The sequence below is a fragment of the Budorcas taxicolor genome, chromosome 16, assembly GCF_023091745.1.
Source record: "Budorcas taxicolor isolate Tak-1 chromosome 16, Takin1.1, whole genome shotgun sequence".
NCBI classification, from domain to species: domain Eukaryota; kingdom Metazoa; phylum Chordata; class Mammalia; order Artiodactyla; family Bovidae; genus Budorcas; species Budorcas taxicolor.
Window position 1 is genome coordinate 57445750 of NC_068925.1, and position 14550 is coordinate 57460299.

The 14550-nt window shown below is 44.9% G+C and overlaps 1 protein-coding gene across 1 annotated transcript in view; it reads right to left on the reverse strand.

The window, feature by feature from the left end:
- Window positions 1–14550, reverse strand: part of TNR (tenascin R) — a 95845-nt gene that overhangs the window by 39817 nt on the left and 41478 nt on the right. The window contains exons 8-13 of the mRNA XM_052653959.1: window positions 11089–11178; window positions 9779–10042; window positions 8661–8930; window positions 7357–7476; window positions 6131–6277; window positions 499–618 (exon numbers count right to left, since the gene is read on the reverse strand). Of these exons, the coding sequence (XP_052509919.1) occupies window positions 499–618; window positions 6131–6277; window positions 7357–7476; window positions 8661–8930; window positions 9779–10042; window positions 11089–11178 (1011 nt within the window). The remainder of the gene's footprint in view (window positions 1–498; window positions 619–6130; window positions 6278–7356; window positions 7477–8660; window positions 8931–9778; window positions 10043–11088; window positions 11179–14550) is intronic.

Sequence of the window (14550 nt, forward strand, 5' to 3'; positions counted from 1 at the left end):
ATAGCATTAAGGTGAGTAAGTATGGCAAAGAAGACATTAAAACTCAAGATCTCATGTTGGCTCAACCTTTGGGGTTGGATATGGGTAGAGAAGATCAAAGCGACAGAAAAATTTAGTAGTTCTGAATCCTTTGTCACTTGTTATCATGGATGGTCCTTTAGCGTTTTCTTCACTTTGTAAAATATCTAGAAAAGTCATCTTTCTTGCCCATAACATTCTGGGGCAAATTCTGAGTTTTGTCTTTCAAATGCCACTTCTGTTTCTGTATTGGTTACATGCCCTTTTTGTACTTTTTAGATTTAACTTCTCAACTCCCATAGTTGATACAGTTCTCAGAGTTTGGGGGCTATCTTGAGGGCTTTATGCTGAAATTAAAGCAGGGAAAATTTTTTAATTTTCTTTCAGATTAAAAAGATTTTTAAAAAATTTTCATGCTGGTCTTCAGCCCCAATCCCCACCGTTCCCACCTGCCTAATGCATTGACCTGCAGACACCTACCTGCAAAGTGGGTGAGAACAATGACGTAGTTCTCTACTTCGCTCATGGGCGCCTTCCACTGCAGCAGGGCTTCGGTTGGGGTGATGTTGGTAGCAGTCAGATCTGCAGGATTGTCCATGGCTGAAACAACATAGGAAAATACCAGGTAAAGGTAAGAGGAACTGCAGTGTGGAAGAGGAGAGAACTATCTCCTGTAGTTTCACCTAGAATGCATGGCTGCTGCTGTGTGACACAAAATAATGAGGTGAATGAAGACCTCTTTTCTTTCTCCCCTTCTGATTCCATCAGCCCCTTCCCCTTCTCCCATTTCTCCTTCCTTTCAAGCACGTAGCACTCCCTTAATTATTCTCAGATCTTTTTTTTTTAATTGATTCATTAACTTCTTATGTGCAGAGCAGTCGGGTGTTATGGGGGAGTCCAAGGTATGACTCTTGTGCTTTAGACATTTAAACCTAGATAGAGAAACTAAGAACACATCAAAACTGTTATATTTTTGTAGCTGATGATCTAATATGCTTCCCAGGCTCTTTTTACTTGTATAAATGTTGATAGAAGGGGCATGCCATGTGGAACAGTCTCTGTTGATGAACTGCAGGAAGTGTAGTGGGAGTTCCATGAAGTCAGGGAATAACCCCAGCACCTAGAACTTAGACGTTGCTCAGTAAATACTTGTGGAATGAAGAATGGGACTCAGGTTGCCTTTAAAGTCATATCTGTTCATTGAACTCTTGCTTTGCTACTCACAAGGCTGACTCTGTACTGAGTCCTGGGCTCTTTTTTTGGCATAGAGAGTCAAGGGACTTGGTCCAGGCTTAAAGCCAGGAGTGCCTGTTGACGAACAGAGTTAGTTTGTTCATCATAGCACCATATTCTTATTCTCACTTGCACATGTGGTTTAGTTGCTTCAGTCACGTCTGACTCTTTGCGACACTATGGACTGTAGCCCACCAGACTCCTCTGTCCATGGGATTCTCCAGGCAAGAATACTGGAGTGGGTGGCCATTTCCTTCTCCAAGGGACCTCGAACTCTCATCTCTTACATTGCAGGTGGATTCTTTACTGCTCCTGTTCCCTGCCTCATTTCCTTACTGCACCTCTGTTTCATAAAGTTGGGATTTATCTTAGAAATGCAGGTTATTACAGTAGTTTAGGTATCAGCTCAACCTATGTGTCATGTATTTTAATTTTGGGGACCCAGATATACTATTAATCTCTTCCTCTTCTCTAACTGGAGGCTCTTATTGCTTGTCTATGTCCTTTATTTCAAAGAAACAACCATTTACAATTTTAACATCTGAATTGTGTCCATAATCTATGCCTTGAACAAGGTCTTCAAATGCAACCTTCCAAAGAGGAACAAAGAAGAAAAATCTTGAGAGACTACATTTAGCTTGACCTCTCTGAGACCTACCATGAGACCTTGAGGAGTAATCATTGTCAAAAGTTACAAAATCATAGACCTCACACTAAAGCAACAGCAGCAGCAAAAGAACAAAATAAAATGTTTCTGTGAGTAATCTAGTTGTTGGGAGTTGCCAAAATAGCTCTGTCTGAACTTGAAGGAGGGAAGCTGGGACAGTGCACTATAGAATATATGATTTAGAAATACTTACTTATGACCAAGAACTCAAGGAATGAGTGTTTGACCTAAGTTGTTCTCTTATACTTTTGGGTTTGGAGCCTCGTGAAATCCATTTTATTGTCCTCACTGAGAAAAACCCTAATTTCTTTAATGTGAATTTCTAAGACATAGAGGAATGGACGAGGAGGGTTTCTTTACATTCACTGGGAATGAAATAAAATGGACTGGAATGGGTGAATTTAACTCAGATGACCATTATATCTACGACTGCAGGCAGGAATCCCTCAGAAGAAATGGAGTAGCCATCATGGTCAACAAAAGAGTCCAAAATGCAGTACTTGGATGCAATCTCAAAAATGACAGAATGATCTCTGTTCGTCTCCAAGGCAAACCATTCAATATCACAGTTATCCAAGTCTATGCCCCAACCAGTAATGCTGAAGAAGCTGAAGTTGAATGGTTTTATGAAGACCTACAAGACCTTTTGGAACTAACACCCAAAAAAGATGTCCTTTTCATTATAGGGGACTGCAATGCAAAAGCAGGAAGTCAAGAAACACCTGGAGTAACAGGCAAATTTGGCCTTGGAGTGCAGAATGAAGCAGGGCAAAGACTAATAGAGTTTTGCCAAGAAAATGCACTGGTCATAGCAAACACCCTCTTCCAACAACACAAGAGAAGACTCTACACATGGACATCACCAGATGGTCAACACCGAAATCAGATTGATTCTATTCTTTGCAGCCAAATATGGAGAAGCTCTATACAGTCAACAAAAACAAGACCAGGAGCTGACTGTGGCTCAGATCATGAATTCCTTATTACCAAATTCAGACTTAAATTGAAGAAAGTAGGGAAAACCACTAGACCATTCAGGTATGGCCTAAATCAAATCCCTTATGATTCTACAGTGGAAGTGAGAAATAGATTTAAGGGCCTAGATCTGATAGATAGAGTGCCCGATGAACTATGGAATGAGGTTTGTGACATTGTACAGGAGACAGGGATCAAGACCATCCCCATGGAAAAGAAATGCAAAAAGCAAAATGGCTGTCTGGGGAGGCCTTACAAATAGCTGTGAAGAGAAGAGAGGTGAAAAGCAAAGGAGAAAAGGAAAGATATAGGCATCTAAATGCAGAGTTCCAAAGAATAGCAAGAAGAGATAAGAAAGCCTTCTTCAGCGATCAAAGCAAAGAAATAGAGGAAAAGAACAGAATGGGAAAGACTAGAGATCTCTTCAAGAAAATTAGAGATACCAAGGGATCATTTCATGCAAAGATGGGCTCAATAAAGGACAGAAATGGTATGGACCTAACAGAAGCAGAAGATATTAAGAAGAGGTGGCAAGAATACATGGAAGAACTGTACAAAAAAGATCTTCACGACCCAGATAGTCATGATGATGTGATCACTAATCTAGAGCCAGACATCTTGGAATGTGAAGTCAAGTGGGCCTTAGAAAGCATCACTACAAACAAAGCTAGTGGAGATGATGGAATTCCAGCTGATCTGTTTCAAATCCTGAAAGATGATGCTGTGAAAGTGCTGCACTCAATATGCCAGCAAGTTTGGAAAACTCAGCAGTGGCCACAGGACTGGAAAGGGTCAGTTTTCATTCTAATTCCAAAGAGAGGCAATGCCAAAGAATGCTGAAACTACCACACTATTGCACTCATCTCACATGCTAGTAAAGTAATGCTCAAAATTCTCCAAGACAGGCCTCAGCAATACGTGAACCATGAACTCCCTGATGTTCAAGCTGGTTTTAGAAAAGGCAGAGGAAGCAGAGATCAAATTGCCAACATCCGCTGGATCATGGAAAAAGCAAGAGAGTTCCAGAAAGACATCTATTTCTGCCTTATTGACTATGCCAAAGCCTTTGACTGTTTGGATCACAATAAACTGTGGAAAATTCTGAAAGAGATGTTAATACCAGACCACCTAACCTGCCTCTTGAGAAATCTGTATGCAGGTGAGGAAGCAACAGTTAGAACTGGACATGGAACAACAGACTGGTTCCAAATAGGAAAAGGAGTATGTCAAGGCTGTATATTGTCACCCTGCTTATTGAACTTCTATGCAGAGTACATCATGAGAAATGCTGGACTGGAAGAATCACAAGCTGGAATCAAGATTGCCAGGAGAAATATCAACAACCTCAGATATGCAGATGACACCACCCTTATGGCAGAAAGTGAAGAGAGGCTAAAAAGCCTCTTGATGAAAGTGAAAGAGGAGAGCGAAAAATTTGGCCTAAAGCTCAACATTCAGAAAACGAAGATCATGGCATCCGGTCCCATCACTTCATGGGAAATAGATGGGGAAAGAGTGGAAACAGTGTCAGACTTTATTTTTTTGGGCTCCAGAATCACTGCAGATGGTGACTGCACCCATGAAATTAAAAGACACTTACTCCTTGGAAGGAAAGTTATGACCAACCTAGATAGCATATTCAAAAGCACAGACATTACTTTGCTGACTAAGATCCGTCTAGTCAAGGCTATGGTTTTTCCTGTGGTCATGTATGGATGTGAGAGTTGGACTGTGAAGAAGGCTGAGTGCCAAAGAATTGATGCTTTTGAACTGTGGTGTTGGAGAAGACTCTTGAGAGTCCCTTGGACTGCAAGGAGATCCAACCAGTCCATTCTGAAGGAGATCAGCCCTGGGATTTCTTTGGAAGGAATGATGCTAAAGCTGAAACTCCAGTACTTTGGCCACCTCATGAGAAGTGTTGACTCATTGGAAAAAACTCTGATGCTGGGAGGGATTGGGGGCAGGAGGAGAAGGGGATGACAGAGGATGAGATGGCTGGATGGCATCACGGACTCAATGGACGTGAGTCTGAGTGAACTCCGGGAGATGGTGATGTACAGGGATGCCTGGTGTGCTGTGATTCATGGGGTTGCAAAGAGTCAGACACGACTGAACGACTGAACTGACTAACTGACTGAACTGGGCATCCCTTCAGGTCAACATGTATTGATACTTTTATGGTCATAGATATCTTGATTTGAGGGGTAAGATTGAACCCAAAACATGGCTGTGCTATATGTAGTCACAGGCAAGGAAGGACGGTAGGGAAGATGTGAATGTCCTGTGATGTCTTCAGATAAATAACTTTTTGAGTTTCTGAAGGAATATTTCTTTGGCCGTGGTCTTAGAGATGCTCCTTCTGGGCTAGTGAGCGTATCTAAAAGAGCAGTGAGGAATTCCAAGTTGCTCTCATTCACCAAGTACTGTTCATTCCCCGAGGGAAGTAAACAGCCTCAGGAAATCCAGGTGTTCTCTTAACGAGGCAAGCTGGATGCCCTCCTGTGTGCTGCGTCAGTGCCCTACTGAGTATATGCTTCAATATACAGGAACTATATCGTCACTGAGCCTTGCGTCTGGGGTTGGAACCAAAAACTTTCACTGTTCCCTCTTATGTTTTCTGTGGAAAACCTGTCCTAGTTCTGCGTGATGAGCTGGCTGAGGAGTCGGAAAAGAAGGGCAGGGTAGGGGCTGTCGGAGCCCTGTTCTCAAGTCCATCATTTTTTCCAGAGAAAAGCACCTCCTTCCTTCTCCCTGGATGATAAAGCAAAAGCAAGTGCAGCTACTTGGTGGTTCTGGTCATGTAGAATAAGGGGTTTCATGATTCCAAGGGTCGTTACTGGAATAACAGACTCCTTTTGTTTTTTCTCTAAGGTAAAGTTTCCCTGTCAGAGTCTTTTAAAAAATTAGATGGGATGAATCACATGTCTGTTCTGGAATTTACTTCTGTCACAAGTCTTTGGAGGGTTACTTTTCATATTGGAAATGCCATGAAAATGTCTGACCTAAACCGTTAAGACTCTTAGAGGGTGACTCTCTAAACTCCTAGTATTACAGAGGAGCTCCAAGGGAGGAACTTTGCAAATTGCTTCAAATTGTGAGTCCAAGGAACACCCTGGAGGGCAACCTCCCATCCCCAACCCAGAACCAGTGTCCTCTGAGTTAGCCAGGATAACTTCTGTTGGTCCCAGGTCCTCAGCTGGGGTCCCACGTTGGCCCTCCACGGGGAGATGTGCCCACCTGTGTGCACAAGAGTGCAGATCCGCTCACTCTCCTCCCTTCCCCGCACACTGTTGAGGCTGATTTCATATTCTGTAGCTGGGTATAGCTTGGTGATGGTGAATTCTGTCACCGTGTTGGGCACCACTGAGCTGTCCAGTCGTCCTACTAAGTAAGAGCAGAAGCCACAGGTCAAGTTCCATGAATCTCACATCAATGCAGCTCATGATACAGGATCTCCCAGGGGCACTTTGTCATGCAGGCCATATAGATGAGCACAAGGGTCAGCACCCAGTTGGGAGAGAGGGGGCTGGGAATGTTGGAATTTGAAGATACCTTGCATGCTGATCCCACCCCCATATTGTATAGGATCCTAAGAACAAAGGGGGAAGAAAACTATCTATTAGGTGATTTTCTAACAAGCTGGTCTTCAAGTAGTATAGAAAGCATGGCTGCAGACTGGCCCATGCAGCCCAGAGATCTGGAAAATTATGCCTCCAACTCACTGGAAGTAAGCATACCCTCTACTTCCTTAATAATTCCACATGCAGCAGCAAGAGCTGGCAGGATGCAAGTGAGGTCTGGCCCTATTTCTTCTGACTTGGATGGAGCAGCAGTAACAGGACCACCATCATGGTAGTTCCCTCCATATGACTGTGGTATCTTCAGGCACCCCCAGGGGGTTTAGTCTTGGACTTGAATTCTCTCAGTAGTGTCCTACTCTTTGAAACTTCTCTGGTGGCTCAGTCAGTAGAGTCGGGAAGATCCCTGGAGAAGGAAATGGCACCCCACTCCAGTATCCTTGCCTGGAGAATCCCATGGACGGAGGAGCCTGGTAGACTACAGTCCACGGGGGTTGCAAAGAGTCGGACACGACTGAGCAACTTCACTTTCACTTTAATTCTCTCGGAAAGGTGCATGTGACCCTGGCTCTTGGCAGATTCTTTTAGAGTTCTTTGTTTCTCACTACACTGTCTGGATAGTGGTGACTGATGACCAGGTTCACTCTACCTGTAAAGGGCCTGCTTCCTGTGTGAATATAATCAAGCCTTTTGTGAGAGGAGCTGGTATGTTCTGGGTTCCTTGGCTACTTCTCATTACCCACTCTCATTCTGATGGAGCGTGCTATAGAGGAGGAAATTGCAGGCAGGGGGGTGATATCCCCTGGGATATGCTAGTTCTGCCATAATAGTCTTCATCCAGTTCCAAATTCTATTCATCTTTGAGAAATCAAGTAACTGTATTACCTTGTGTTGGCCGATAGGATACTCGGTAGTAATCAAAAGATGCAACGGGAGGGCTCCAGGAGACCATAACTGAGTCCTTGGTCACATTGCTAATTGTGATGTCTTTGGGAGGATCAATTCCTACAAGGATCCAGGTGGTTGTGGGGAAAAGACAGAAAGCATAATATGAAAAACAATTTCCTATTTTTGGTTTTATGTGGACCAAGAGCTATTGGTGTCTCAGAGGCAATCAAGACCTTGCTTTATACTAAGGCAACCTTAAAACCGTGATCAGGCTGAAGTATCACTTGAAAGCTCATAGATATGGCCAGAGCCATGCACCTAGAGAGTATCTTAACAACATGAAATCAAGCTGTCAAGGTCTATGCCTCTGTAGCGACTCTTACCTGTCTGAAGGCCAACTGGAAAATATCCTTCAAGTTTGTTGTTTTGTTTTGAACTAGGAGTAATGGTCATTTTCTTTGGGGCAGCTTCTTTTGAACAAACCCAACTCTCTCTTTCTCTTTTTTGTATCAACCACCTTTGGTCAATTTGGAAAAATTGCTATTGACTGTACAGGGATTTCAGAGTACAAGCCTAGAACAAATCCACTTTCCTAAACTGTTTTTTTATTTATACTGTATGCTCTATTTTTTTTTTTTTTTTTTTTTTACTACTGGCAGGTTACAGGGCCAAAACCAGCTGAGTGTTTTATCTACTTGTTCAATTCTTGTATATAAGAAATCACTCAAACACACATGTTCTCACCCACATCACACTCGTATTTGTGACTGTATGTAAGAAGGATGAGATGCAAGTGATTCAGTGCATCTCAGAGTACCTGTGTTTTTCAGACAACATGCAGATCAACCCCATTCTCAGAGTACCAGGTCCCTATATAGTTGCATGCCAGTCTCATATGATTCATCATTCACAAATTGAACTGATTGGGCAGTCAAGAGATGGCTCTCCAGAAAAGGAACAGATGTCTCCTCACTGTAGAAGGGTGTCCTCTTGGATACTAGCTCTCTCCAGAATTTTCTTCTAAGTTGATAGAAGGATCATCATTGAACCTCTGGATCAATGCATTAAAGCCCTGGCCTCCTTAAAACATCAAGTCCATCCTATCTTCTAAGTGGAAGCTTCCTATCTTATACATTTTGTGCAGCCCTGGAAGAGGTGACTGTTTAAGAACAACTCATACATAGACCCTCTCTGAATAAACAAGGTGGTCCCCTACTCCTTGGGTGTTTCTCTTTGTAAATTTCATAAAGGTCACCGTGGGAATCCCCATTATCACCTGCTGCCAAGTCCTCCAGCCCCACCTGTGGTGATGGAGCCCACGATGGGCTCAGAGGTCACTGTGCCATGGACTGCCACCAGATTCACAATGTACTCGGTAGCTGGCTGCAGGCCCATCAGGACAGCATGCCTCTTGGTGGCATCCAGGGAGACCTCCATCATTTCTTCCTCTTCATCCCGGGGGCTGTAGTTGAGAATGAGTCTGTCTGCCGGAGGGGATGGGTCACTCCAGGTGATGTTCACACTGGAGGAGGTCACGTGAGAAAAGTGCAAATGGGAGATGGGGCGGAAGCCTGAAAACAGAGGAAATGAATGGTTCTGAAATGCACATAAACTGGTGGGGCCACTGGGATAGAGGAGGTATCTGACCAAAGAAATCTGCTTTCCCTGTTAGTAAGGACTACACCTGCACTTGTTAACAGAGCGCCCACATCCTCACTCTGCTATCTCATCCACTCTCCTTTCTCCAAGCCAGATACTGAAAACTGAATGCCCTCAGCAGTATAAAAACAGCATCACCTCTGTGAATTATTCATAATACTGATGGAGGATTTAAAACTTCTATCCTGGAAGGAATTGAACATGATCCCATGGACCCTCTGAATGCCCACTGACTTAGTGCAGGCAGAAAATGAACAGAATTAACTACTCTGACCAGCCTATAGGAAACCAGACATAATTTCAGGCACCCAGGTAGCCTTGTTCATCTCTCCCCTTCACCTCCAGCCATTCTCTCTTAGGCTTCCCAGATGACTCAGTGGTAAAGAGTCTGCCTGCCAGTGCAGGAGACACACGGGAGACAGAGGTTCAGTCCCTGGGTTGGAAAGATCCCCTGGGGTAGGAAACGGCAACCAACTCCAGTATTTTTGCCTGTAAAATTTCATGAACAGAGGAGCCTGTTGGGCTACAGTTCATGGGGTTGTAAAGAGTCGGACACAACTGAGTGACTGAGCACACACATGCACATTCTTTCTTGAGGTACTTATTAGTCTTCTCTGTCCCTTCTTTTTCTCCCTTTCTCTAGAATTCTTCCTTTCTTTAGAGGCAATGGGGTGTTGGAAGAGTGGGTTGCCTAGATGATCTTCTCATCCTAAGACCCACTGATCCCTGAACCCAGCTGAGATTTCTGCTGCCCTGATACCTGTGAAGGCATCCACGGTGGACTCCAGGCTCTGCTGCCGGCCCCTCTCGGCTGTGATTGAAATGATGTACTCTGCCCCGGGCTCTAGATCTGTCAGTGTATACGAGGTCCTGTCCTTGGGCACGGTGACTTCAGAGGCAATCCCAGAGGATGGCGTAAAGGTAATTCGGTAGTGGTCAATGGGGCCGCTGGCCTTGGTCCAGATGAGGGAGATGGAGGTTTCCGAGGAGGCTGTCACCATGAGGTCTCGAGGACTGTCGAGTTCTGTAGGTCAAAATAAGCAGCGTATTTTACGTAAGTTCCACACGAGGGCCAGTATTTATTGGAATTAGGCCCCCAGTGGATTTCTAAGCTATCAGCGGGTCTGCTGACCATGAAGATTGGCTTGTCATTGCTGATACTAATCTCACACTTTGTTAAGCACCTTCCCTTTGAAAGATGGCCAGGGGCTTGGCATATAGATGAATAATCTGCAGGAAGGCATTAGTAACTCAAGACACCCACCTGTGGGACAAAGCTGGCTGCTGAGTTTTAAGCTCTCCATTTTCTCCCAGCCTTTCTCAGTAAGCGAACCAGGGCAAAACAGGTGCTACCATCAAGTACGGATATGCTGCTCCTGGCAACCATAACTACCTCTGTTCCTGGTGACATTCTGACTGACCTGGCCACAGGTGTGTAGGCAACAAGATCTGAGGACTCCTGGGGACCCATGTCTTGAGGTTCTCTAGAGAGGTTGTCTATGCTCGACAACCTTGGGACAGGGATTGGTTCAGAATTCCCAGCCCAGCCCAGGCTGCTACCACTTACTAAAATGACTTTGGAATTTGCCTGGGATTTGAAACCAGAATTGTTGAATCCAGAATAGCAAGAGTCTCAGTGGACTTCTTCTTTCTCCAAGCTCAGATGGGTTGTTTCCAAGTCTAGACCTTCAGCCTGTGGCCTTTCTGAAGGTTCTGTCCTATGGGGTGAGAAGTATCACATTCTGCCTGCTGTGAGACGATCTAGAAGGAAATATGACTTGCTACAACACTGGCTTTTATGGGGCTTTACACCTCTGCTCTGCACAACAGTGGGCAACCCTTCAGACCATTGGGTGCCAAGTGTGAGGGGAGGGTGGGGCTCCATCCTGCATGTCAGATGTCAGAGGGTAGGCACAGGGAATCAGAGAGCTACAAGTGGGTGGTGTTGCTAGGCCAATAATCCTCACCCAGGGACCTGTTCGCTGGGGGGAATTGCCATCTGACCAGTCCTCGGTGTCCCTCAGGTCACAGAGTGTCCTGGGCTCTTTCCACACCAGTCTTCCTACTCACCAGTCCTGGCATTCATGGTGGCTGGTACACTTTGCTGTGAGTTCATGACGGCAGATATTCCAATTCCATACTCAGTGCCAGGCACCAGATCTGTTGGTAGATGCAGAAACAAATGTCATCCCATGTATGTCAGGGATGGGGAAGGCTGAATTGGGATGGGGTGGAGCAAATGACCTTAGGCTCCTGTTCAGATCTTGTGTTTAATTCCCTCCTAATTTTATCCATTTGCATTGCATGTGCGCACAGTCATGTCTGACTCCTTGTGACCCCATGGACTTAGCTTGCCAGGATCCTCTGTCCATGCGATTTTCCAGGCAAGAATACTGGAGTGGGTTACCATTTCCTCATTTTACCTATTAGGAAATCCTAATTTCACCACGTAGGAAATCCACACCAAGTCAAGAGGATGAACTGGTCAGGGCACAGCTTCCTTTTTGCTGCCAGTCTCCTTGGGAGGGCAGTGGGGCTGTCCTGGTCGTGACCTTCAGAACTGTGCTCTGCTGTGGAAGTCTTCTTGAGGCACTTAGAGTCTCAGGTTGGCTACAGCTGGTGAGGGTATTTCTTGCTTACACTGAATTGGGGGAGTGTGTAATTGAGGACTTTATGGACATAAGTTTGTAAAGCATTTGTTGAACATTGTGGATGAAGAACAAGCTGTACCTGTTATAGACAGGGACTAAGGCCATATGAGGATGTCTGCCTCCTTTCTGGGGAGCAACTGTAGATGGACTGTCTCACTGAGCACAAGGCTGTTGGGTCTTTAATGTAAGGGCATGTAGTGCCCTGTAGTAGCTACCAAGGGCACTTCAATGTGAGGATGACTTCTGGGGGACCTAGGGAGCTGGAGAAAATAGAAAAAAACTTCCCAACTACAGAGGGAAATTCTTTAGGATTTGATACAAAGGATCTCTGGGGATCTCCCAGAATATCTAGAATTATCTGGGGTGTCTCCCTATCCTCTTACCTACATTCATTTTCCGTTCAACCAGTTTGATGGATCTATTAATTTCCTATTTATGTTGCAACAAATTACCACAGGCTAGTGGTTCAAAACAATACATCTATTATTTTACAGTTCAGGAGTTTGGCAGGGCAGTGTTCTTTCTGGGAAAGAATTTATGTCTTTACCATTTCTAGCTTCTACAGGTTGCCTGCATCCCTTGGCTTGTGGTCTCATAATCCATCTTGAAAGTCAGAGGTATAACATTTTTTCAAATCGGTTTTTTCTCTGAGCTCTTCTTCCATGATTCCATCTTCTACTCTGATCTCTTTGCATCCTTTAAAAAGGATCCTTGAGATTACACTGGTCTTGATTAGCATGGGATTGTCTCCCCATCTTAAGACCCTTAACCTAATTACATCTATACTTCCTTTTGTCAGTGTAAGATGACATAGTCACACATTCCAGGGATTACAATGTGGACATCTTTGGGGGCCTTTATTCTAGCACCAAACTAGCATCAAACTCACCCTCATTTATTAAGACTGAAATTGTAAAAAAAACAATACAACAAGATCAAATCATCATCTGTGGGTCCCTTGTTGTCAGTCTGAAGCCTTTTGGGTCTCTCTTTGTGTAGGCTCAACTAGAACCAAGATTGATGATCATGCTGTTCTGTATTTGTATAATAACACTTGTTCTTTTCAAGCTACCTGTTTTTTGACAAAAAATATTTTATAGGAATACAGTTGCTTTACACTGTGTGTTAGTTTCTGTGTACAGCAAAGTGAATCAGCTGTATGTATACATATACATATATTCCATCTTTTCTGGATTTCTTCCCATTTAGGTTCCTCAGTGCTCTGGTGATCTGACTGTGTTTTGATCGTTACCACAACCTTATGAGGAATGTGAGATGGGGAGTCTTTTCCCCATCTGCCTTAGTTTCCCTCATGACTAGTCATCTCCCAAAGGCTCCATCTCCTAATATCATCACACTGGAATGAGGATTGCAGTAGATGAATTTTGGGGGGACACAAACATTTTGGGCTTCCCTGGTGGCTCAGTCAGAAAAGAATCCACCAGCAATGTGGGAGACCTGGGTGGCCGCCATGACAAAGGATGACAAACTTGGCTTAAAACAACAGAAACGTATCATCTCCCAGTTCTGGTGTCTAGAGGGCCAAATCAAGGTGTTGGGAGACCCATGCTCCTTGCAAAGGCTTTAAACGGGGAATATTCTTGGCTCTTCCTAGCTCCCAGGAGCTGCTGGGACTCCTTGGTGGTGTGCCTTGGCTTACCAGCTGCATCACTCCAGTCTCCACCTCTGCTGGCCCACGGTGTCTTTGTCTGCTTAGGCTGCTATGGGCTGGTGACTCAAACAATAAACATGTGTTTCTCACAGTTCTGGAGGCTAAGAAGTTCAAGATCAAGGCACCAGCAGATTTGATGTCTGGTGAGCTCCTGCTTCCTGGTTCATGGACCATCTTCTCGCTGTGTTTTCATACAGCAAAAAAAGCAAGACAACTCTCTGAAGTCTCTTTTACAAGATCACTAGTCCCATTCATGAGGACTCTACCCTCATGACCTAGCCATCTCTCAAAGGCTCCATCTTCTAATACCATCACACTGGAATGAGGATTACAATAGATGAATTGTGGGGGAAACACAAACATTTCAGACCTCCCTGGTGGCTCAGGTGGTAAAGAATCTGCCTGCAATGTGGGAGACCTGGGGTCAATCCATGGGTTGGGAAGATCTCCTGGAGGAGGCCATGGCAACCCACTGCAGTCTTCTTGCCTGGAGAATCCCCAAGGTCAGAGGAGCCTGGCGGGCTTCAGTCCAAAGGGTCACAAAAGAGTCGGACATGACTGAGCGACTAAGCACACACACAAGGCAAAGAGTAAGTCTGTGACCAGCTGGAGATGACCCTTGGCTTCTGGCCTGAGGGGTCAGGGCTTTTAGGACTGAATGCCTTACTCTTCCCTTCAGTTCTTCCCCTTCCCAGAGCAGTTGTGACCTCCCAGGAGCCTTGAAGGAGGAGGGACGATTTCAACAGGAAATGCATTGAGCAACCCTTCCTTAACAAGGGCTTGGTTTCAGGAGGGTGAATGCTGTGTGGGAGCCAGAGGGTTCTGCACTCCCTCCTCAGTGTGATTTTAGTACAGCCTGTGCAGTGAGCCCCTCCATGCCTGGGTAAGGCCTTACTGACCAGGCTCTCAGGTCAGAATGTGTTAGAATCAGCCCTTTTTTCCCTCTTCTCAAACCAGTTCCAGTCAGTTCCTTACCTTTAGTTCTTTCTTTCTCTAAAGTGTCAACATTAGTGGTCCATTGGTTAAGAATTGCCTTCCAATGCAGGGGATGTGGGTTCAATCCCTGGTTGGGGAACTATGATCCCACATGCCAGTCAGGAACTGAGCCTGTGAGTCACAACTACTGAGCCCACGCACTCCAGAGCCCACACACCACAACTAGACAGAAGCCTGCGCACCGCCAACAGAAGATCCCACGTGAAGCAGCAG